General features: G+C 41.7%; 1 protein-coding gene across 2 annotated transcripts in view; it reads right to left on the bottom strand.

Moving 5' to 3' along the window:
* Window positions 1-3401: 3401 nt before the first annotated feature.
* The window catches only part of SLC9A4 (solute carrier family 9 member A4), a 71421-nt gene continuing 49695 nt past the window's right edge, over window positions 3402-25127 (bottom strand). Inside the window, exons 9-13 of one of the 2 annotated variants that reach the window (XR_015725113.1) lie at window positions 23023-23119; window positions 18095-18226; window positions 16810-16897; window positions 9933-10731; window positions 3402-4985 (exon numbers count right to left, since the gene is read on the bottom strand). Coding sequence is in view for 1 of the 2 variants with exons in the window: in XM_045771647.2 (XP_045627603.1) it covers window positions 10376-10731; window positions 16810-16897; window positions 18095-18226; window positions 23023-23119 (673 nt within the window). In the remaining variant the exon portion in view is untranslated. Of the gene's footprint in view, window positions 4986-5038; window positions 10732-16809; window positions 16898-18094; window positions 18227-23022; window positions 23120-25127 lie in introns of those variants that run through there. The other variant, XM_045771647.2, reaches the window with a different exon arrangement.

Here is a 25127-nt window from a genome sequence, read left to right on the forward strand (position 1 = left end):
CCAAGAGTCAGGCACTTAACCAACTGCACCATCCCAGCACCCCTCAAGAGAACTTTCTATGGGGCACATAACACATTGACAGCCTCCAGTTGCCATACCTTTAGATTTATCTTGATGTTCATACCAGGCCATATTTCCTTTGGACTTCTCTTAGCCAATGAGTGAGCACAGCAGGTATATCTGAAAAGTCACTTTTATGTATCATGAAAGATGGCAATTCAATTCAATTTTTTTTTCTGATGGACTGCCAGTTGTCTCATGATCATTTATTGATAGTATGTTTCCAAGTATGTGTGAGTTCATTTCTGCAGCCTTTCAGCATTTTTCTATTGGTCAATATATCTATCCCTTCACTAATACTATGCTGCCTTAATTGCTATAGATTTATAAAAAAATTTGAGATCTGATTTAACTAGTCCTTCAAATCTGCTTCTTCACCTCCTACTCTTTCTTCTTCTCCTTCTCATTCTTCTTCTCCTCCTTCTTCTTCTTCTTCATCTTCTTCTTCTTTGTCTCCATCTTCCTCTTTATCTTCATCTTCTCCTCCTCCTTCTTGTGTCTTGTGTATCGAGACTTCGCACTTCCATATAAATTTTTAAATCTTCTTAAATTTAAGAATTTTTGATCTTGATAAATTCCATATTGAACATGTTCAGATTTTTATTTAAATTTTATTAAATATATAGATACATTCAGGGAGAATTACTGTATTTACTATGTTGAGTCTTCCTATTTGTCTTCTCACATTACTTCTCACATTACTTCCTATTCGTCTTACTCACATTATGTTGAGTCTTCCCATTTGTCTTCTCACATTACTTATTAATATCTTCCCCCCAAATCTAGTAATTTTCTCCAAAGTGGCCTATAACACCATTTTTTAAAGGAAAAAAAAAAACCAATAATACCAGATCATGGTGTACATATGAAATAACAACACACATACTCTTCCTGGATAAACCAAGAATAAGGGTAGTTATTTCTTTTTTTTTTTAATTAGGGCCTGCTAGGTGCTTTGCCTGGGGTTTCACATGTGTTTTTTTTATTTTATTTATTTATTTTATTTATTTCTCACATCAGTGGAAATATTGTTTCTACTTTGTATACCAATAAACAAGGCTCAAAGAATTATGGTAGCTTCTCTAAGTTCCCACAGTTTGAATGTTACATGGCTGTAATTTGATACCACGTTAATCACACCCCTAAACCAGTGCTTTTTCCAATGTATTAAATGAAATGAACAGTCTGAATAATGAAATAGGGGAAAACTTTGAAATTTTAGGACAGTTTTGCGAAAGTTGGAAGTAGCTTAAAAACAAAGAAAGATAATTCATGGGGTGAAAGGGTTTTTTCTTTTCTTTTTTTTTTTAAGATTTCTTTACTTATTTTAGACAGAGAGACAGAGAAAGCACCTTCAGGGGGTGGGGGAAGAGCAGAGGGAGAGGGAGAGAGAAACTTAAGCAGACTCTGCTGGTCTCGATCCAAGCTCGACCTCACAACGCGATCACAACCTGAGCCAAAACCAAGAGTTGGATGCTTAACCAACTGCACCACCCAGGGGCCCCTATGGGGTAAGAATTTTACATAGGCAATAAAATGAACTATACCCTAAGATATTTGCTGTCACGATCAGTAATAATCAAGTGAAGACCACTGCTAATCTTGGACTCAGGAGAATCCGCTGCATCAGTATACTATACAGATTCTCTAAATGAGAAATCTATTGAAAGCACAGGACAAAGGCTCAGATTCGATTTAGTCGCAAATTGGAACAGTAGGTAATAACGTAGACGGGGCTTATCCCCTTTCCAAAGGAACTGCAACTTTCTGGGTTGAAGTATTGCCCATGACTTTTCAGCAAATGGGAATTTAAGTTCACGATGTTAAGGTGCAAAAAAAAAAAAAAAAAATTCTTTTCTCTCATTTTCTAGATTAACCTGCTCCAGCTATGGTTTTAGGCTTTCGTTGTCTTTGAATTATTTTGTTGTCTCTCAGCTAATTTCAATTCTGTAAATTGTAGAAAACTGATAGCATTGCAAATAATTTCTTGTCTGTAGACATGCAAATGGATTCTGTCAGGTGAAGAGACAACTGATTTCTCATGTTAAAAGCTTATTTCACATCTACCCATGATTTTATTTATTTTTTATTTTTATTTTTTTAAAGATTTTATTTATTTATTTGACAGAGAGAGACAGCCAGCGGGAGAGGGAACACAGCAGGGGGAGTGAGAGAGGAAGAAGCAGGCTCCCAGCGGAGGAGCCTGATGTGGGGCTCGATACCAGAACGCTGGGATCATGCCCTGAGCTGAAGGCAGACACTTAGCAAATGTGCCACCCAGGCGCCCCTTATTTATTTTTTATTTTTTTATTTTATTTAAAATTTTTATTATGTTATGTTAGTCACCATACAGTACATCATTAGTTCTTGATGTAACGTTCCATGATTCATTGTTTGCGTGTAACACCCAGTGCACCATGCAATACGTGCCCTCCTTACTACCCATCACCGGCCTATCCCAATCCCCCACCCCCCTCCCCTCTGAAGCCCTCAGTTTGTTTCCCAGAGTCCATAGTCTCTCGTGGTTCTTTCTAAAAGCTCGTTTCACATCTCTTCATGATTTCATTTTAGCATTCCTGACTGCCTCTTAAATGTGTGGTATTTGGAATTCTCCTTTGAGACATTGGTTCCCTCACTAATCAGTGAGGTAAATATCATCTTTACAAGTGTGCGTTTTATTTTTGAGTCATCACGTTACCTCTTAAAAAAAGACTTGCCCTTGCCCAGGATCTAGGTGATCTGACTCCAGGGCCCACATCTTTCACCACAAAACTGGGTCAACTCCCCCACTTGGGTACTCGGTGAAGTTTATCGCGCACTAACTGTATCCGACGCTCCACCAACAGCTTGAAGACAGTAAACGTTGTCTACGTGAAGCCACAGAACAGGGCTCAGATTCAGGGCCGTTTGACTCCTGTACTCTAGCTCTTAACCACTGTCTTAGAGTTCCTCCTTTAGCCTTTTCATAGCCCCTCGGATAGTCGGCTTGCTCAAGACTGATGCAGGGCTCCATACTTGAGTTCGCTCAACCCTTGACCTCGTTACGGAGTCATACCCCCTTCACGAGGTAGGTAGAGTAGATGTTGTTACTCTCCATTTGATGATATGGAACTCACTGGTTGGGGGGGGCGGTTTAAAGGGCTTCATGGGCACCACACAGGCATTGAATGATGGAGCTAGAACTCCAACCCAAACCTTCGGATTTCGAAGTCTATCTTGCTCTGTTGGAGGAGGCGGCTGACGCTCCCCTGCCCCTGTCCCGCCCCCCCCGCGCCCCCCCCCCGCCCCGCCCCCAAGGTGCTAAAGCCCAGCGGGAAAGAGTCTACTGCCAGGCGACTCCTCTCAGTGTAATCCTGGAGAGAGTGCAGAAAGTCTGGAAGAACCGACCCTGTGGTGTTAAACCAACATTTGACCACTGCTCTAGGATATTTAGTTCTTACCATTTATTAGGGACACATGAATGCAGCACATTTCCCAAGGCTTTCTCTGCAGCCGGCATTCAAAGAGTTTACGGTCTAGAAGGGAACAGTGTGGTCCACCAAGCCTTGCAAATAATTTATCAAATGTAAAGTTATCTTCTGTGTGTGAAGGTTTCCTGAGTCTCCCCTAAAAGCAAGGAAGGGTCTAATGTGATATAATTATAATCCGATCTTTTTTTCCTCCAACAAACTCATCTTACCTCCTCAAGCCATTATGAAACTACTAACCTGCTTGGAGGTACTCTTCAAAAGCTATTTCTTTCATCCTGCCTGGAAGACTTTACTCCAACTCACCACGGGTGTACTTCACTTTTCAAATATTCATTTTCATTCTTGCAATATTTGTCCAGATATTTTTAACGAGAGCTGCCCGAAGCTCCATGTGTCAGGGAATGAAACTGCAGAAATTCCAGCTGTATTGTCTAAATTCAGAACTTGAAATTCAGCTCCAGGGGTGTGGGTGGAGTACAGCAACCATTGTTTGCTAAACCCCATGCTCCTGAGACTGCTGGTTTGGACTGCCCAGCTCTGTGTGCCTTTCCCGTGGGCGTATCCCTGGGCAAGGACCTGTCCTTTGTCCTCTCGTTTTAAGAGTATCTCCTTTTCTCAGGAAAGGACACTGATCCTCTTTTCCTCCTTCTGATTGGTTTTTTAACTTCTGCATTTAGAACTCTGGAACATCCCCCCTTCCCATACACACAACCCCTTTGAAAGATGGCATAGTTAGATAATAGGGCTGCCTCCTGAGCCAGGTCCAGGACAAGCACAAACTCAAACAAGGGCAGGCTTCACCAGTGAAACAGTACACCAGCGAAACCCGGAGTCCTAGTTTCACTCGCTCTTAGTTACGCAGAAAAATTCCTGTAAGGAAGCAAGATAAATGAAACACACCGTGGGGCCTTCCTTCCTTTTCCACTGGTCCAGGGCCACGGTGCCAGGTGACCCCTTATTTTGAAATTTTCTATCCGGCTTTATTTCCAGTATTTTCGTTAGTCCAAAGATACACTCCGATAGGAATACAAATATTCAAATTATAAAAACCAGTTAAAGGATAATTCATGTTCTCGGTTCACTATAGTTATTCCAAGACAGACTCCGGAAGCAGTGATTTGCCGCAGGCGCTGTTAGCTTCAATTAGCACATGAACACCAAGCCAAACAGAAAGGAAAGCTGTGGTTGTGGCAGCAGTGGATAAACAAGACCAGAACTATGACTTGATGTAGTGAAGTGAGCTCAAGAATTCAAATGATGGTGGTAGACAGCAAATTCATTTTTTAAGTGACTCAGTGTATTCTTTACAGCAGCCATAGCTCAGTGGCTGGAATTAGTGGCTTTGGAGTCAGACAGCTGTAAACATAAATCCACTGCCATTTGCGTGCCCTTGGTGAACACTTGGACCAGCTGTGTGTCCTTGGTGAGAGCTTTTCTGAGACCCAGTTTCTTCATCTGTAAAATGGGGATAATAATCATAATAACCAACTTCATGAGATTGTTATGAGAATTAAATTTTTTTTATATGTGTATGAAAAGTTCTTAGTAAAAAGCCAGGCATGTGATATGTTTCCGGTTAATGGTACAGTGCTTACCAAGAATATATGTACCTCTTTAAATATTATATGAATGCTTCAGTAGTCAGACATTCTCCCGACCCCTTTCCACCCCATTTGTAAAACAGATTTTCAAAATCACATCAACTTCCACTGTATTTACTTGTCCATTTTATTTTTTTTTAAAGATTTTATTTATTTATTTGACAGAGAGAGACAGCCAGCGAGAGAGGGAACACAGCAGGGGGAGTGGGAGAGGAAGAAGCAGGCTCTTAGTGGAGGAGCCTGATGTGGGGCTTGAACCCAGAACGCTGGGATCAAGCCCTGAGCCGAAGGCAGATGCTTAACCACTGCACTACCCAGGCGCCCCTATTTGTCCATTTTAAACCCACGTTCCTTTTTTGTAGGATGGGGGTCCTCCATTTCTTCCCACTGAATCTTTCCCAAGACAGAAAAAATTAAATTCTCAATTCTCCTCTGGGAGAAAGTTTAGGTCAATGGTTATGAACCAAACAGACCCGGTTTCCAAGATCTTTGTTGAAAGCAGGGAGACCGTGGACCTGTTACTCAATCTCTCTAAACCTGTACCCTTTCTTTTAAGATGGGGTGACACCACATTTATGTATGGCAAAGCATTTTGAATAGTGCCTGGCATCCAGTAAGCATTCTATAAATGTTGGCTACTATTACTATTTTATTCAAGACTGATCTCTTAGGACACATATACCTTGATTTTAGGACCACCCATTTTGTTTTGTTTTGTTTTAAAGATTTTATTTATTTATTTTACAGAGAGAGAGAGGGGGAGAGAAGCAGGCTCCCCGGTGAGCAGGGAGCCCGACGTGGGACTCAATCCCACGACCCCGGGATCGTTGACCCGAGCCGAAGGCAGACGCTTAACCAACTGAGCCACCCAGGCAGGCACCGTAGCCATTTTGATTCAAGATCTGGATTGCTGAGCCTGGAAACAGAGTAGTGACCACCTTGGTTCAGTTTACAACATGGGTCCAGTTACTCTGTTGAATAAGCCCCAACTTGAAGAAAGCTGGGCAATGGAAATTTCAGTTTCTGACCTGTCACATACTCACTTTGAGCACCCTTGGCTTGGAAGCTTGTTAGAATCTCAGAAAGAAAAAGAATTTATTAAATCAAATATTGTGCACAGATGAGACAACATATCACTTGCTAATTACAAGAGTGACTAGCACTGATGCAAACATCTCTTTTATTCCTCTAGGCTTATGGCCCAATTAACAATTAGCAGTGACTAATGTCCTAAAAGGAGGCTTTCTGTCTGCACTGCTGGGTTTTCTCAGGAGGAGTTAGAAATAAGATACTTGACAGAGTTTAGTCAGGAAAAAAAAATTTTTTTTTTTAACTACAAGAAACCACCTGTATTACCTGTGGATAAAATATATTTGCAAAAACCCTAGACGACACTGACACATACACTGACTTTATTTATTAAAAAAAAAAACAAACTACTTTCCCTAATTTTAGAAAGTTATGAAACACAATAAAAACTACTTTTTTCCCATGCTGAAAGTCCTTAAACACTTATTTCACTAGTTAATATTTATAAGTTAAAAATAATCACTCTCTTGGAGGGAAGGTCTCTTACAGAAAAGATTGCAAGTTGAGGAATCAAACCCCAAGGAATGTTTCCCCAACACAGAGAAATTTTCCCTTTCTTCACTGGGTGCCTGTCACGGTACGCGGAGACAGGTCTTCTAAATTAATTGTCGCTTTGAGAATAAACCATGATTAGGATTGGACACCATGGTGACCATCCCCCCAAACAAGAAAATACAATAATTTCGAGGTAATGACAAAAAAATTAAATAAGCTTTGCTGGAAAAGCATGAATCTGTATCTAGACCTGATCTCTGGTTTTGCTATGGATTGATGGATAGCCCCAAATCTCCTCTATCATGTCGTTCAAACTGCCTCTCAGAAAAGTCTCAGATGTCTGTTATTTATACCTCTTCATGTCATTAAAGTAATGTATGTCCTCTGTCATGAGTACATACATTTTTGCCTAAATACTTATAGCTGTTAGTAAGCTCTTACTATAAAACAAGCACTAAGCTGAGAATTTTACAAATATTACCTTATTTAATCCTTATCTATAAGGTAGATAAAATAATTACCTTATTTTATCAATCAGTAGTACATTTCAGCTTGGGGAAGATAACTTGGTGACCCAAAGTCCCACAGCTAAAAGGGGCCTGACTGCAGAGTCTGAGCTCTGAACTAACTATATTGATTTAAAAATCTAAATGATCTGAGTGACAGGCATCTGAATAGGCGAAGAAGTGTTCTAGAAGCTTCCCTGCAAGCTGAAGCCAATGATGTAGGCTAAAGACCTGAGCAGGAGTAGGCACGTCATATACCTGGGCACGGTAATTCTATCACTGAATTCAAGGGCCAGTTCTAGTCTTACTTTCCATGACCCTTTAACTTTTTCTCAGAAGAGAAGCACAAAAGTATCCGACCTTCATGAGAGAGAAAAGCATGACGGAAGCACAAGAGAGTGTCCAGAATGCCATCCCCACCTTGTCATAGCAGACTCTCTTCTCTAGCCATGTTTCTCTTTTAGCAGGTTGATGAAAGACGAGGGAGGTCCCATGGCATCACGTCAGGTTTGGGCAGGGTGAGTACAAATATTTACCACATCCCAATACCAGCAAACATGTGGGAAACTTTTAAGGTAGAAAGTTACTGTGTAGGATAAATAAAAGAAAATGCTACTTGACCCAATTTCAGAATGTACTGAAACCTCAGTTCACGGAGGCTAGCAATAGGAACAGGTTTAGGAAAGTTAAAAAAAAAAAAAGTAAAGAAAACAAACAAAAAACTTATGGAGGGAAAATAGGAGTTTGTGGGTTGTGTGCTTGCTTTTTCGAGGTTGAAGGTAAAAGGGCAAATCCTGGCCCTGGCGGAGAAGGTGTGATGCCCAGTGGACCAGCAGCTGGCCCCGGAGAGCACCCTCACGGGGTTCCAAGCCCTCCCCGAGCCGCACAGGGGACCTGAAGCAGATCTTCCTCAATGCTCAAGGGGGAACTTTCTCTGCTGCACTACGTGGTGCCTCTTGCAAAAACGCATGATGTAAAACCCATACCTAAGAACACTCTTGGGGTATGCATCACACCCTCAACCAATCTCCAGAGTGGGCTGTCGCCCGTGGAATGGAGATCAGATCACACTGCATTTGGCAACAGTCCTGGGTGGCTGAGGAAGTGACATGAGCTCGCCAAGTCTACCAGAACTACCAGGACCACAAGGGCCCTCAACCCGTCCTTCTTTCCAGGAAGGAACTCCAGGGCTACTTTCCGAACCTAGGCAGCCAGGGCCAGACAGTGTCTAGATGAACAAATGGCCTCAGGGCCAACAATTCCATTATGGTTTCTACCAATTAAAGGGGCGGGCTCCTGTCTATTCCCTAAATCCCACCATTCCTCTCTCAAATGGTACCAGCATCTCAGAGAAAACAGAAGAATTAGATAAATTCCTTGGACTTCGCTGGCTATCTGGGAAGGGGCCTTCACAGTTTGGGTTTCTGTTATGTGGAGAATCCAGCAAGGACCACAAGTGTTCTCTGTCTCTCAAGAATCGGCTTTGCGTATGGCTTTGGAAAGGTGATTTCTGCTGCCTCTGCTCTGTCTCTGTGTCTTCGGCTACAGTTTAAGGATCACGACTCACGGACCCCCTCTCATGGGACATAAACTTTTTCTGTTGCTTTGACTGCTTGTTTGTTTGAATAATAAAGGAAAAAAAAAAACAACCCAGAACCCAAAGATGCCTGGGTTTTAGATATACTTCTATCTCTTTGGGCTGATAACTATTATTTGGTAGGAGATTTACACAATCTAGAAGCAGTCTCATATTTCAGATTCGGAAATAACCAAAAGGCCACTGTTGCCCCACCATTTATAGATAATCTACCGTGTACAAGGCACTGTAATAACTAAGACAAAAAAATGCATAAAAGGTTAAAAAATAGAAAAAAGGTAAAGCCAAGAGATAAAAAACACAATTGATGAATGGATAAAATTTAAAATGCACAGACTATCCTCCCTGCCCTTCAGACCATAGCAGTTGTGCACACACACGTATAAGTGTAATTCCCAGATAAGTTCTGTAACACACCCAGTGCGGTGTGGGGGCACCCAGGAGGAAGGCGATCACTTCACTACTGAGTAAGGGGATCAAGGCAGGTCTTAGGCAGCCTGGTGCACTGGAAAGCATCCTTTAAAGATGTACAGGATTAAATCAGTTGGGGATGGTTAGAGATGTCAAAAATAGCAATGATAGTACAGATAATTATTTATTATAGATCAGCCCTTTGGCACAATAAATGGCACTTAAAAATACGTGTTCATTTGCAAGCAGCCAGAAGAGAAAGCAGAGGAAGAGAGGGCAAGGAGGGAGGAAAGATAAAGTCATTTAGCAAAGTTGGTGAGGTTCCAGGTCAAGGCTAGGGGTGATGAGGATGGAAAATTAAATTGGGAAGTAGTTTCAAACCCTAGGGCACAGTATCACAGCCTACAATTGTACATCTAATAAATACCCGTTGTTTGTGTCACTGCTATTAAAGCCTGTTAGGCCATTTTGTTTTTAAAATAAATATTCCAGTTACTAAATAGAGTACAAACCCATCGTTCACAGACTAATCCTCTAGTGCACATCACATCCATTTATTATTGCTACTGATTAAATATAGCCATGTTACGGCAAATTCTACCTTTCCCCAGAAGCATAATTATCACATAGCACATGTCAAAATGAAAATCAAATGCATTCTCTTGGGAGAGAGGACAGCCAGCTTGTGAAAGCAGCAACTCACCATGTGACCTCGGGCAAGGCGTCCTTATTTGTAAACGCAGAGACCTGGGCCAGACGATTTCCCAGGCCCTTCCCAGTTCTAACTCGATTATAAGCTGCACATACAGATAGTCAAGGTGAATTACTGACCAGTCATGCTTGTATCTCAATAAATTTCATGGATCACACACTCTTAGGAATTTCTGTAATAATTCCTATGATGATTAACATTTATCACTCACAGGGAATTTGTCTACAGAGTACATCAACTAAGAATGTAGCAGAGCCTGCAAATTTGTTCCAAGTTGTTCTCCAAAAAAAATCCCTTCCTTTAATAGATGCATGTTTAATAGCTTCTGAAAAATAAACTCAGTAGCTCCCTTCGTAACTCTGAAAATCCTTCTTCCACAATAACAGGAAAATGGACTCTTGAAATACATGGAGACAATCGTGTGGACGATGAAACTACTTTCTTTGGAGCAAAGGACTGTGGGACCTGTGGTGTTGCCTGCTGGGTCTGGGCTCTGCTGACCATCGAGACCCACTTGCTGAGGACTCCTCCTCACTCTCTTCTCCAGATTCAAACTCCTCATCTACCGCGTGGAACAGTGGTTTGGGCCGTAGTGCCTCCCTTCTGCCCGGGCCAACATGCTCTTCTTGGCTTGTGTTTCTTGGATACCGGACGTGGCATGGCTTTCCTCCACTGGGTAAGCTCTTCATTGGAATTATCTCATGTGTCAGCCGTCTTTCTTGAAGTGTCCCTGTTCGAGAGTGTGCTTTGAACATGATGGATGGGAGTTCTGAATCACTACTGTCATTACCTGGGAAAATATGACAAGAGGAGGAAAGAACGTGACTTAAGATCAGAGAGAAGACTCCATATCTAGATCGCAAGAACTCAGAGGGAAACAGAGTCCTTCTTGAGGTTCCAGCTCTTACACTCACCTGTCTGACTTTCCCTGCCCCGAAGAGGGCACAGAATAGAAGCATATGTGCTGTGGTATAAATAGAAATGCACCGAAACCTGTGTATCAGGCTAGACTCCTTCAGGTAAGTAAGGGAGTGGTTTTTTGTTTGTTTTTGTTTTTTTGGTTTTTTGGTTTTTTTTACAAATCAGATCAGCTGGCCATAGGTATTAGGCCATAAGGCACAAAGATGCTTTGTTTGTCAAAAACCAATGTTGAACTGAAGGTGCCATGGTAACTGTCATGGGAACATGGTTGGTTTGGATTTTTTTGTTGTTGTTTGTTTTTTAAGATTTTATTTATTCATTTGAGAGAGAGCATGAGTGGTGGGGGTGGGCAAGGCAGAGGGAGAGGGACAAGCAGACTCCCTGCTGAGCAGGAAGCCCAATCCCAGGGTCCTGGGATCATGACCTGAGCAGAAAGAAGACACTTAACTGACTGAGCTACCCAGGTGCCCTGGTTGGTTTGCTTTTTAATCAGTGGTTACCAGAAAGCATTAAATCTGAGTTTCATCCCTTTGACCCTGAAATAGCCAAACTTGGAAAAACACAGGTGGGAGAGAATCACAGCGGAGAGTGACAAAACCCCTGTGACTAGATGTCCTCCCTTCAAAGGAGGTGAGAGGGTGAACAGATTTCTGCTGGCACATGACAGCCATGATGGTGGAAATGTCCATGTATGGAGAACTTGCTATGCGTCTGTCACCGTGCAAACTATTTTATATCTCGTATGCCATTTGAGCCTTACGACAAGCCTTGGAGATGAGTAAAGATAGCATCCCCATTTCATAGGTAAAGAGGCTGAGGTTTCAAGAGGTTAAGTGACTTGCAGGGTCACACAGTGAAGATGGGACAGCAGGTTAGCAGAGCCTGTCCAGCTGCACATCTGCTCTCTGCCAGATGGTGCCTGGCTCCCTGACACGTGCCACGTGCCACATGCGGGTCAGGAGGCTATGCCAAGAGCAGAGGGAAGCCATTGGGTATCTACGCAACCTCCCCTCTCAGATGACCTTCCAAAGACGCCATCCATGCCTACGACATCGCCTTTTCCCAACTTCACTGTGCACACATCTTCAAGGCAGTATTTTTCACAAATCTCATCTATTCTCATTTCCTCAAGTTTTAACCTTACAGATTTATTTTCCCTTTAAATATTCTTCTGACAATTTAAGTATTTTAAGAACTTTATATTTAAATCTGAAAGCAGCGTTCCTTCTCCCACTCTTTATTCCCTCTTAAAAAAACCAAACACAAAACAAAATAAAAACCCCACAGCCAAAACTGATAGCCACACAGGTATACAGAAAGCAAAATGTGTTTAGCCATCAGAAAAATTTTAAATAACCTGTTCAACAATGTTTTTCTTAAATATGATCGAATTATCCTCAGAAGGTAGCCTGGAAGTTGAGGGAGGTGGGGGACAGGAATCAACTGCTTTGAATTAAAAAAAAAAAAATTAGTTAAGAATATTTGTCCATTTTTCCATTACCTCCCTCTAATTTGTGCTCCATGATCTGGCCTGGAACAAGAGTTCCTCTTGATCCTTTGGTGCTTGGAATATTATTCAAGAAAACAATGGCCTGAATGCTTCTCCCCCAAGAGTGGTCCTTTGGCCCGCTCTCCTCTTCCCCTCCTAGTTTCCAACCCCTCCTCTGAGCATATGCTCCCCATCAGCACACGGATAATAAATAGCTGATGTTTCCTGACCATCTCTGCTTCTTGAAAAGTAGCTTCCAAACACTAGGAAGAGGCTTGGGCAGGCAACTTGCAAGATTTCATGCAACTTAAGTCCGTAGATGTGTCCAAAAGGGGAGGAAGAAGCCAGTGGAAAGAGGAAGAGGAAGGAGGAAGGGTAGGGGCTGGGCTCTGTCCCAATTGCACAACCTCCTGCAGGTCCGTACCCAGGCAGACAGTTCCAGGGAGAGATCAATGGAGACCTTGCAGCAAAATCTGAACATCTATTCTTCTATCTCCTGCTTTAACATCTGCACTTAGGCACCCAGGGGCAGGGTCAAGGAGAAACAGGAAGTGCTTCTGCACAGGGCAAGGCAGAGCGTGACACCCAGGGAGTGACAATGGACTGCCTCATACTATATATGCTATTTAGAGACCTAGACCTTGGGTGCAACCCCTCCTCCTCCCTTTCCTCATGGTTTTGTTTTAATTCTGATAATATTTACCATTTTAACCTTTTTTTTTCATCGTCACCATTTTATTGTATAGTTCTGTGGCATTAAGTACATTCATTCACATTGTCGTGTGTCCATTTCCAGAACTCTTTCATCTTCCCCAATCCGCATGGATTGTAAGCCATCTCAGAGCACAGGAGGTGCGTGTCCAGGAAGGAGTGCTCTGCTTATAACACCAAGTGAAACTTGGCTCCTTGCAAAAGAGTGGAAGAGTATGTGGAGCCCCCACACATCTAGAGTAGGGGCTGCTCTAACACCAGAGAGCAAGGGGACAGTGAGAAAGAAGGATGCTCTCCAAGTCACAGCCTGGTTAAGCAGAGACTGCCTGCTGGATGCCATCTCTCCCCCCATATTCTCCCTAGAGGGCCTCTGGCCACGCCTTGACTTGTCCTGGTGCAGAAAGCCTTCAAGTTTGGAGAGAATGTGGGTTCGAATAATTGTGCCCAGAGACACACTGAGAATGATCTCAGTCTAACCCCGATTACTATAATGCTTTAAAACTTATTAAGGATAACCGATAAATTAAGTCCCACTTAATTTTGTATGCATTGCCTGGCTTCACCTCGGGGCAACACGGTTGTAATGGGAGTTACCAATATTCTCCTCTTTACAGAGAGAAAATGACAGCATGAGAAGTAGGCTTTCATGTTTTCTTCATATAAGTCCTAAATATGTTGTCCTAGGATTTTATTATTTTTACAGAAAATGTGAGCGAGTTGCCTTTTAGGGCATCTATTCAAAGAATAGGATCCTTTGACCTATTTGTCTGCTGAATAATGTAAACATATTTCCAAACGTTAAACAACCCCCACTTCTGGAATAAATCCCACCGCGTAAGGTGCAGTATTTCTTTAATGTTCTATTATATTTTGTTAATAATGCTTTATTTAAGATTTGCACATTTGTGCTCAAGGGAGATGCTATGTGCCGCTCTCCTGCCACAGGAGCGTGTGACATTGATGTCCATCGTAAGAAAGGACTGTGTGAATTTCATGTTTTCTATTCATCCAAACAATGTAAATCGCACCAGATTATTTGTGCCAGGAAGATTTTTAGAAATTAATTTATTCTACACCCTACAATGGTGCTCTTTTGTTTTGTTTGCTTTTGTTTGCGGATTAGCTCTTTTATAACATAACATGACACTGCTTTCAAGAGGGCGCTCTGGGAACAGACGGCTAGATCCACGAAACAGAACTGAGAGCCCAGAACTGCCCAGGGCAAGGCAGAGCGTGACACCCAGGGAGTGACAATGGACTGCCTCGTACTATATATGCTGTTTAGAGACCTAGACCTTGGGTGCAACCCCTCCTCCTCCCTTTCCTTGGGATAAATGACTTTAGCACGGCAAAGGTGGCATCTCATCTTGGAGGAAAAGATGGGGTTGGGACAGGGGCAGGGCCATTGGAAAACAATCTGATGCGAGTCTCTGTCTCAATCTACACAAACATATATCTCAAAGGGTTTGAAATTTTAATGGAATCATTAAACTAGTAAAGTTTAAAAACGTTGGGTAAATCGTTTTCTAATTTTTCTGTGGAAGATGGAGCAGATTTGATTAAATGGAATAAAAATTTCTGAATGGCGAGTATATCTAAAAACTAAAAGACAAATGTGAAACTGGAAGAGAAACCATTGGCAACGAACACGAGACAATGGATGATATCCTTGTTATACGGTGTTCTTCCAATTCATTTTAAGAAAACAAACAACGGAATAGAAAAAAATGGCCAAAGGCAGAAACAGAAACTTCTCAAGAAGAAATACAGTTTCTTCCAAAAATATGAAAAGATGTCCAACCTAACTAAAAATCAAACGGACTCAGATGAAAATTAATATGGTATATAAATTTTATCCTATCACATCATAGGTTACTTGAAAGTCTGAATGATGGTAAAATGTTTGGCAACTACTTTTCTCACAGACTGTTGGTGTGAGGAGTAAATTTAAATATGTATAATTTTTTTTTAAAGATTTTATTTATTTATTCGACAGAGATAGAGACAGCCAATGAGAGAGGGAACACAAGCAGGGGGAGTGGGAGAGAAAGAAGCAGGCTCATAGCAGAGGAGCCTGATGTGGGGCTCGATCCCATAACGCTGGGATCACGCCCTGAGCCAAAGGCAGACGCTTAACCGCTGTGCCACCCAGGCGCCCCTAAATATGTATAATTTTTGACCCCCAAATTTTGCTTCCTAGAAAACATACTAAGGGAATAATTGATTATTTGTGCAAAAATCAATCATAAGTGATCCGAGGTACTTATGATATTCATTGCTCATCTTAGATAAAAAGGCAAAACACCTTAATATTTATTAATAAGGCTTTAGCTAACTAAGCTAGGATTATTTTTTATAATTGACTATTATTTACTCATAAAAATGATTATTTAGTTTATATCAATTGAATGGAAATTTGTCCACAGTAGATGGTTGAGTAAACTAGACAATTTATAAAAATTCCAAAACAATAATGATACAATGATTTTGTAGATAATATGATGCTATGTCTTTCTTTCTTTCTTTCTTTCTTTCTTTCTTTCTTTCTTTCTTTCTTTCTTCTTTCTTTCTTTCTTTCTTTCTTTCTTTCTTCTTTCTTTCTTTCTTTCTTTCTTTCTTTCTTTCTTTCTTTCTCTTTTTTTTTTTTTAGAGAGGAAACACAAGCAGGTGGAGTGGGAGGGGGAGAAGCAGGCTTCCCACTGAGCAGGGAGCCCTGATGCAGGGCTCAATGTGGGGCTCGGTCCCAGGACCCTGGGATCAGACCTGAGCCGAAGGCAGACGCTCAACAACTGAGCCACCCAGGTGCCCCTTTTTTCTTTCTTTCTTGTATCAGGTACAGATAGGTTAGGGACCAGGATGGTGCAGAGAGAATTATAGAAGAATGTTTACAAAAATGTTCTATAGTGATTATATCTAGGTGTTGGGGTTTCAAGTACTTTAAACTTTCTTATTTTATGTTTTTTTTCTACTGATTGATTTTAATTTTATAACAAGCATGTTTTCAAATCAGAAGAAAATAAACTTCCATTTTAAAGAAGAATTATATTCACTCTTCAAGATTTAATTCTAAAATCCTATACATTTAGCTTATTTGAACTTCCAATGTGTTTTTAAGTCTTCAATATTTGGGAAAATTAAAGTAGATAATATGGCATATTATATATTATATATCACCTTTTGCTAATAGAAAATCATTTTATATACACGTTTAAAAAATAATAACGGCTTTTATTAGAACAATAGGCAGTTTCAATAATTCAAGAATTCTACTTAAGAGTTAGATATTAAACAGGAAACAGTTAATCAGTAAATTTGATGAAATTATTTTAGTGAAATTTAACCAACTTTGGAGAATCCTGATTTTTAAATATTTCAAATATTTAATTTGAGTTAAAATATTCAAATATTTCAAAAAAGTGCCCATTTTACATCAGCAAATTATCACCTCTGGGCTATATCCAGCCTGTTGCCTCTTTTCGTATGGCCTGTGAGCTAAAGATAGCTGCTACCTTTTTAAGGGGTTGAAAAAAAGAAGACTATTTTATGACAGGTAAAAATGACATGAAATTCAAATTTCAGTGTCCATAAATCAAGTACTGAATTAGAGTAATAAAAATGTTTTCTCTTTTTCTTGTCATGTAAGTACCTACATAATATTCTTGATTTTGCATCTTGGCCCACGAGCTCCCAAATATTTGCCATCTGACCCTTTACAGGAAAAGAAGAATAGCCAGGCAGGCAGGTTACCTGTGAAATCAGCAGCCCTCGGGTCTCTTCTTGCCGGCTGAGGGTGGCCATAGGGAAAGGAGAGGTAGCGGATATTTTTGGTACCGGCCTGTGGGTAACAAGCAGAGAGGAAAAGCAGAGGTGAGTGTGCGATTCACAGAGTCCGATGGGAAACAGTGGGGACGTAGGCCCATGCTGGGCACCTCGTGTAAATTACAGACTCGCCTGTACTCCCGTCACTCTGGTTTAAAGCCAGCAGAATGCTTCAACCTTCGATATGTGTTTCCTTTCTCTTTCATGATAAAATAGACCATTATGAACCCCTCAAATGACTTTATTTTGGAAAGCACTTGTTTTTTAGTAAGGAAAACAGAATTATGGATTATTGAGATAGTTTTTTTTTTTAAAGATTTTTATTTATTTATTTGACAGAGAGAGAGACAGCCAGCGAGAGAGGGAACACAAGCAGGGGGAGTGAGAGAAAGAAGCAGACTCATCGCGGAAGAGCCTGATGTGGGGCTTGATCCCATAACGCCGGGATCACGCCCTGAGCCGAAGGCAGACGCTTAACCGCTGTGCCACCCAGGCGCCCCATTGAGATAGTTTTTTATACGAAAAAATAAAGAGTATTTAGTACATGGTCAGGAGATCTATATTCCATTCATTGGAATAATTATGATTAAGTGGGATAAGCCAATTAGCCGTTTTGTGCCTGAGTTTCAATGTCTGGAGAAAGGGAGAAAATGCGTTTGTTACATTGTTCACAGAAAGAGCTTGAGGATAAAGTAAGACACTCGAAAGCACCTGTATTCTTTGCAAAGACAATATGATTGCTACGTCACGATATCGCTGGTGAGTTGACAAGCAGCTCTTCCCATTAGCCAGCCAGATGTGTGCTTACGGTAAGCATTCCTAAAGGTCACAGGTTGAATACTTCGTTTGATTTTAGTTTGGAAATGATAAATTGTGAAACAAAAATGTTTGAACAAGGTCACTTAACCCTCGGCTCAGGCGGTTAGTGGCTATTATTACGATCCTCCTCATTATCATTACATTTTAGCCACTGAGACTAGGGTAGAAATTAGAATCTACTCCAGACGTAACCTTCATCCAGATGTTCCAGTGAGAATGGTTCGATATGACCTAAATAGAATAGCTCAGATGCACTGTGGGTAATATGAAGATGGGGCCCCAGGGTCTGGCCAAGAGCAGATCCTTCCCTAGATCTTCCTGGGAGAGAAGGAAGCTTCCTAGAGCCCAGCGTCCCAGTCCGTGGAGGTTCCCCTTATCGGGAACCCCACCTTACCGGCTTTCCCCATGGCAGGCTGTGGCCTTTCCTCATGCTCTCCCTTAAGGTATTCTGGCGGCGGATCAGAATCTCTTTAGCCTGCTTCTCGCTTGTTTGGGGTCTGAGGTTGTATTTGTTGTAGGACAGGGTCTGCGGAAAGAATAGAATATCAAATGCGTAATATGCTCCATACAACCATGGCTTTCGGAGGCCATGGAAATATCACAAACTAAGACTACTAGAGGAAGAAGACACCAAAGAGGCCACATAAGCATTTGCCTCAATTACAGGGGAGCAAGCGGTGGCCCCAGAGAAGAAAGGCCTGTGACCGAGGCCACCCCTACCAGGACAGCGCTGTGGTTTGCAGCCTGTGCCTTCCGGCTCGCACAGCCCTGCTCTCCACCTGCACTGTCTCTTTCGTATCCTTGCAGTGGTCCTGCCCTGAGATGCCCACGGACTTCGCTGCCCCATACCCACACTCTTTCCCAGGTCATGTTTTTTATGCTTGGACAGTGGTTACTGAGTGTTTGGACCCAGTGGATGAAGGAAATGTCGAAACTACTTTGGGAATTTCATTAAGGTTGCTATTTTTACATTTTGCCAATTAGAGCTACGTTAAAAAAATCAACCAATTACTATCACCATTATCAGTTCAAAAAGGAAGAGGTTTTTTTCAACCAAAATGTAGGAAGGACATAATCACTAATTACAGAGCAGTCCTTCAAACTGAATCAGTTATCTTTACAAAACATTTCTTCCTTATTCTCACCAAGCCAGTGATAACCTGTCTTGAACCACAGACCAGCCTTGGTCCTCAAATGTTTATCAAGTGCTTAACTGGAACGCCTTCTCTCCCTACTTTCCACTGTGCAGCAGTGAATATACTGGTCCCACTGGATACCAGATTCAGGACTACAGTGCTACTGCTCCTGGGTAATGGATATTGTAATAAGGATTTCCAATTCAATAGCAAAATAGCAAAAGCTCTACTTGTCAGGTGCCATGGTGGGCACAGGATTAAAAAAAAATGGATAAATTTGAAGAATGGGGGGCGCCTGGGGGGCACAGTGGTTAAGCGTCTGCCTTTGGCTCAGGGCGTGATCCCGGCATTATGGGATCGAGCCCCACATCAGGCTCCTGAGCCTGCTTCTTCCTCTCCCACTCCCCCTGCTTGTGTTCCCTCTCTCGCTGGCTGTCTCTATCTCTGTCGAATAAATAAATAAAATCTTTAAAAAAAAATTTGAAGAATGGTCTTCAAAAGGCTCATGGTCTACTTGGGGAGTCAAACAAGCATATAATGTTGCCTGTTCAAGAAGTGAAAAGCTATTGGGGTCTTCTGGGACTTACAGAGTGTAGGAAAAGGGCACCGATCCAGTCCTAGGTGGGAAAGGCACACTGCACTGGGCTGAGTCTTGAAAGATGTTCCCCTTCAGGAAGAGGGAACACTTGAGATAAGACATAGCTGTGAAAAAAATGTGATGGGAGTCAGGAGGACCTACTGAAGCAGAGCTGGGAATTTGTTTACCACAGGACGGTTTAGTTCTTTAGTCAAAGTACTGTGAGAAATGAGACCAGAGGTACAGGACAGGGTGGGGTTGGGGGTGGGGAGCACCCTAGGGACAACCTACTAAGAGAGGAGACTCCAACCTCCAGGCCAAGGGTCCCTTAAGTGGGGTGCTCACACTTCAAGAGATGTCACAAGACAACCTCCAGGGCGAGGAAAAAAATACTAATACTTATGTTTCCATTCATTTTTATAAAAAATACAAAAGAAATTAAGCTTTCTTTGTACTTAGTATGCAGATTTATAATAAACTTCTGCTTGGTTGATATAGGAGATGGTCCAATTTCCTACCAGAACAGAAGAGGGTGTTTGTAACAAGGAGGGGTTGACAGCAGTGTCCTCACTGGTTCACTGGTTTTTAGTTTATTGGTTGTGTTTTAGTGTCTATACAGCCAGTTAAATAGATTTGTGGCTTTCATCATCTGTTAGCTAACTAATCCTCATAAAACAGACAATTGTCTAAAAGGAGTCCATAATGGCTGCGCAGGTTGGAGGCCAAGGGAACAGGGGAGAATTTGCAAAGCCAACTTTCACCGTCTCCTGATAGGAAATTTTTACAAGCCACTCTTGACAAATTAACCAATCTGATAAAAAACATCTGGCAAAAAATTAAATTTTTGAAATGTATTTGAAATATGGACTCTTAGCCACCATCGCTAACGACGGACCTCAACTTCAGTGCGTTGTATATGTGGGGATATTAAAGAATGACATGTGACACTGACAAAAAAACATTTTAAAATTAAGTATTAGAATACCAAGACAAATTTTACAATTTTTCACCAATGTTAAATTCATGCAAAAGTGAAGTCAGTGTGTGTGCATGTTTATATACACACATGTATATATGTGTGTCTGTACATATATATACATATACATATATGTGTCTGTACTGGTAGGAATTTCCTACACCTTGACTTGAGGGCTGTACTTTAAGGAACATGTGGACATTTTTTGTTCTATTTCACCTCATATCACATCCCCCATGTGCTTATCCTTGCCTATGTGCAGGGAGCACAGTAAGTCCTATGCATATAATGTATATGCAATTTTCTTCCTTTTGTTTCTTTCAGTCCAGCCCTTTAATGAAGGAGCTGGTGATGGCTGCACGACTGTATTTCCCCCTAGAACTTGAGCTCTATTCGACAAAGCTCTAGATATGCACTAAATATTTACTGAAGAGAACTGAAGTTGAATAAATGGTTTTCCTTCTTTGAAAGTGTGTGGGAATTCTGAGTGTGACCTGACCATTTAGGCCACCCCAGGGGGCTGTCCGTCAATCTCTGACTTTTCCTTCGAGTCTGAGCTGAGGTCAGTTTCTTCCCTCGTATGTTTAAAGAGAGTGTTTCTCCCTCTCATCTCCATCCCGAGTGTTGTCCCACTGGGAACCTCCGGAGGTTAGTTCTTCAACTTGCACAGCAGTGACAATCTGGTACTGGACGTGCTGAGGGGAGTGGCTTCAAACAGGAGTGGCCGGAGTCCTCCCAGGTGCCACAGACCGGGCAGGACCAGCTCCGTTTCAGATCAACCATGAATGAGGGTCCCCCAGAGTCAAACCCTGCACTCATTCCAGCCTTGTCCTGAAGTGACTCCTGACTCCCAAGATGGCCTCTTCTGAGACGCAGACTGTGAGAAATGCCCCAGCCATCAGCCCCACACCGTGTGAGGTCCAGTGACGATCACCCAGGCTAGAGACTACAGATGTCACCCTTTGTGACAATCCTCAAAACTGTAGATCACCCACTAGAAACCAAGGAGACAGGTGTCCTGCATTGCATCTCTAGAGCAGTTTTTCTTTCAAGAGGGCAAGAGGACCACGGGGAAAAGGGGAGTACATGACCTATGTAAAAGATGGTGTGAGAAAGGAGACAGGAAGGGAGGGACTGGCGAGGCTCACTCTGTCAAAGTAACAAAAGTGGAGGCAACAGCCATCTCAGGGGCTTGAAACTCCCTTCCTGTGTGACCTACCATGACCCATCTGCTTATCTGGGGGCAGTAATGAAGGAAGATGTCACCAGCTTAGAAGAGAGAAACCTGGAGGACAGCCCTTATGAAAGAAGAGATTTGGCTCTCTGGGAACCTGCAGGAAAGGAAAGAAAGACAGAATGGGTAGCTAAGACTCATTTAGACTGGGTTGGAGTCCCAGGATCACCATCTCCATTTCTGGACCTTTCCTTAAATTCGACCTTCGCCCACATGGGGAAAAGGCTGAGTTTCAGGCTGCCTTTGGGCTCTGGCCCCTACGAAGCCAGCAGACATTCTTCAAACCAGGAAGTTCTTAACAATTTATCTATTTATCAGAATGTGATAGTCTTACTGAAACAGTTTCACTTGGAATGATTTGAAAGCTCTTGAATTTACTCTAAGCTTGCTATGATTGATGCTGACCTATATTCCTTCAGCAGGTGCAGAGCCTTTTGCTGGCACATTCCCCTTAATCACCGACCTTTCCAAAACAGGAAGCCAGAGAGCATTCACTTTAACTGGCTCGCGTAAGGCTGGAGTCATGGAAAGAGCACTGCGTAGACAGTTGGAAGACCTGGGTTCTTAACTTGGATTTTTTGTGTGTGACCTTCAACAGGTCAGAGAAACAACGCTCCCAACCTCAGCATCTTCTACTTGAAAGCGAGGGGCTTTAACCTGATGGATTTTGGGCCCCATTAAGACTATGACCTATAACATAGTCACAAAACCCAAGGCTCTCACAATGAATTTACTTCTAGCCATATCATAATCAAGAATTGGCATAGTCAATTGAATCCTCAAACTGAAAAAAAAAAAACTCCTATTTAGATTTCACAAGCTTAAATGTCATTTGACTGCATCAAAATTTCAGAAAGACTCACCCACTGCCCCCAGGAATGTTCTTACTATACACTTTGCACCCATTCCCAAGTGGTAGTATACACTCCATACCCTCTTCCAAAATTAAAAAATAATATGCCCAATACGAGTCCTCTAATGCAGGCTTTCAGCATTTCAATAACCATCTCAACTTTCTAAGCTCTATTACAGTCAGTCAGATGGAGCCTATCACTGGCGTCCTGGTGCCATCTTTTTCTGTGGTGCGGTGAGTGAGCTCCACCAGTTGTTCATCTCTGGAGGGAGAGGGAGACCTGTTGGTTCTGGAAAGTACCAGGCTGCAGGGCTAGGGCAGCCTGACCCCTAGGGCCAGCAATTGGATCTGCATTCCTTTTTACACCACATGTGCCAATTTTTTTTTAGCAGAAAGGTAACAATTAACTTTCTGTTCTCCAAATCAAGCAGAAAGAAATGGTTTAGCCAGAAGGCTGCTTTAGAGGAGATAATGTGAACAAGAACGGATTCCTGAACGACTGGTTCCAAGGCCAGGCGATGGGACAGACAGATGGCTTATACGCACCCTTTGTCGAACTTGGTACATGTTGTGTGTCAGAATGTCCCTCATGGACTCCACGTCTTCTGGGGAAAGCCTTTTGGTTCCATGTATCCTCTGGGCCCTGGAAACATCATTGGAGGGAAGCCAAGCATTATTCTTACATCCTGGCAAGAGTGCCACAAAAGTACCAATATACGTGTGGGAGTTCTAAGTTCCAGAACCCATGTTTTAACATAATTTTTTCTATTGTTTCAGTAAGTTCCTGTGAAATGTCAGTACACGTGTCTTGACTTCACATTTTGAAAATAAGGTTTCCTTGCCTATAGCTTTTATGTGGGAATTACTCTAACTCATTTTTTAAAAAGGGTTTTAAGATAGATACAAACCAGTAAACTATTTCTTCCTCCATATCTGTTATGAGCAAACATGTTGATAAAATACAATAAAAATCAACTGCTAGAAAATAAATTTTTAAAAAGGTACTATAAAATTAGAACCGAATGTTTTACTGTTAGATTCAGTGGAAATAAGATTACTCAGCAAGACTGACTCGTGGTTAGGTCTGCACTGATCTCATTGCAGACAGGTGACAAACAGCTCACGGACAACACCACCCGCAAACCACATTCAGAATAGCTCTGATCTAAGGGAGTATTGAAATTTTGTGAGTACATTTACCTTGGAATGGTTCCTTTAGGGATTTTATCATTGGTTAAAGAATAATTGTAAGAAACTAGAATCATATTTTACAAGGATATTTAGACTATTTCTATTCTGAAAGCCAGCCCAGCTCTGAGACACTGGGCACTCTGTGAGATTCTAGAAGCAGTTGACCGCTCCCTGCCTCCGCATGACTAGCTCCCCAAGGCTTCCTTCACCATAAGCCCTCCCCCTACCCCCCTACCCCCGCCGCACCCCCGAAAGTCATGTCCAGGTTATCAGTCAATGCACAATTGTCTTCTGAGGATTTCAAAGTCATGACATTGCTATGTGCAGAATTCTCATGTGACAAATACATTTGATTTCAATCATTTCAATCTAGTGGCAGGAATTTCTAGCAAACGTTTCATTGTATGAATAATATATGTTCCCTGTAGAAAGTAAGAACAGAAAAGAGAGAACTAAAGAAAATTAAATCTATCTTTTAATACTCTCACCTCCCTTAATATTTTGGTATAAAACCTTACAGAGTGTTGATTTTTCCTTTCCTCGCCGGAACTCTTCTCAGTGCATAAAGGCACCGAGATGCTACTACCCGCTTACAAAAGTCTTAGGATAATTGATCACAGAGATCAGTAGTTAACTGGTTTCAATACAGGCCACTTTTTAAGTATTTTTTCCCAAACATTAGTAACAACATAGCCGTACATAGCAAGAACATTTTGTGAGTACTTTTTGTACATTTGTAAGTACAATTGTAAAATATTTTTAAGGCCTTGGGTACCAGGTATCACAGAATGCCAGAATTTATTTAGCAATCCTGTCTGTAGACGAATGCCCTTTCTCCAGCAGCCTTGAAATCAGAGTTTCCATATCTCAGAGCTGCAAATGTCAACACTACTGATACTCAGCTACCACCCTTGGTGATCTAAACATTATTATCAGGGCATTTCAACCTCCTTATTTAAAAGTCCTCGGAATAAAATTTACTCTGATTGAGATACACCTACACTGAACACATTCCTTTATTATGGTGGAAGCAGCCTCTTGCTGAGCAGAAACAACAGCTAATCAAAAAGTTACATTTCTTATGTTCCTAATGATATTCACAACCAAGTACGAAAAACCATAAGATAATGGTAAAGTTAAACTCAAGACAGCAGTAGGTCTAACTTGGCACTCTTCCCGGTTTGTAATTGGCCACTTTGGGAAAGACAAGACTTAATGAAGGTCCATTCAGCCTGTTGGCTGGATGTGTAATACAGGGATCCCCAAGGCACCATCTCGCACTGATCCACACTGAGAAGCAACAGCTATGAAATTATACAGAGGAATTATTAATTTAGGCAAGGTGATACCTGGAGTTTTCCACATGCCACTTCATTAGCAAAATCATCCCTGAAATGATCATATCATGAGCACAGGAAAAACACGATCCTTAGGAAAACTGAATGTTAAATAATCTCTGG

The sequence above is a fragment of the Ursus americanus genome, chromosome 7 (genome assembly GCF_024610735.1).
Source record: "Ursus americanus isolate L20-20 chromosome 7, mUrsAme1.1.p, whole genome shotgun sequence".
Classification (NCBI taxonomy): Eukaryota; Metazoa; Chordata; class Mammalia; order Carnivora; family Ursidae; genus Ursus; species Ursus americanus.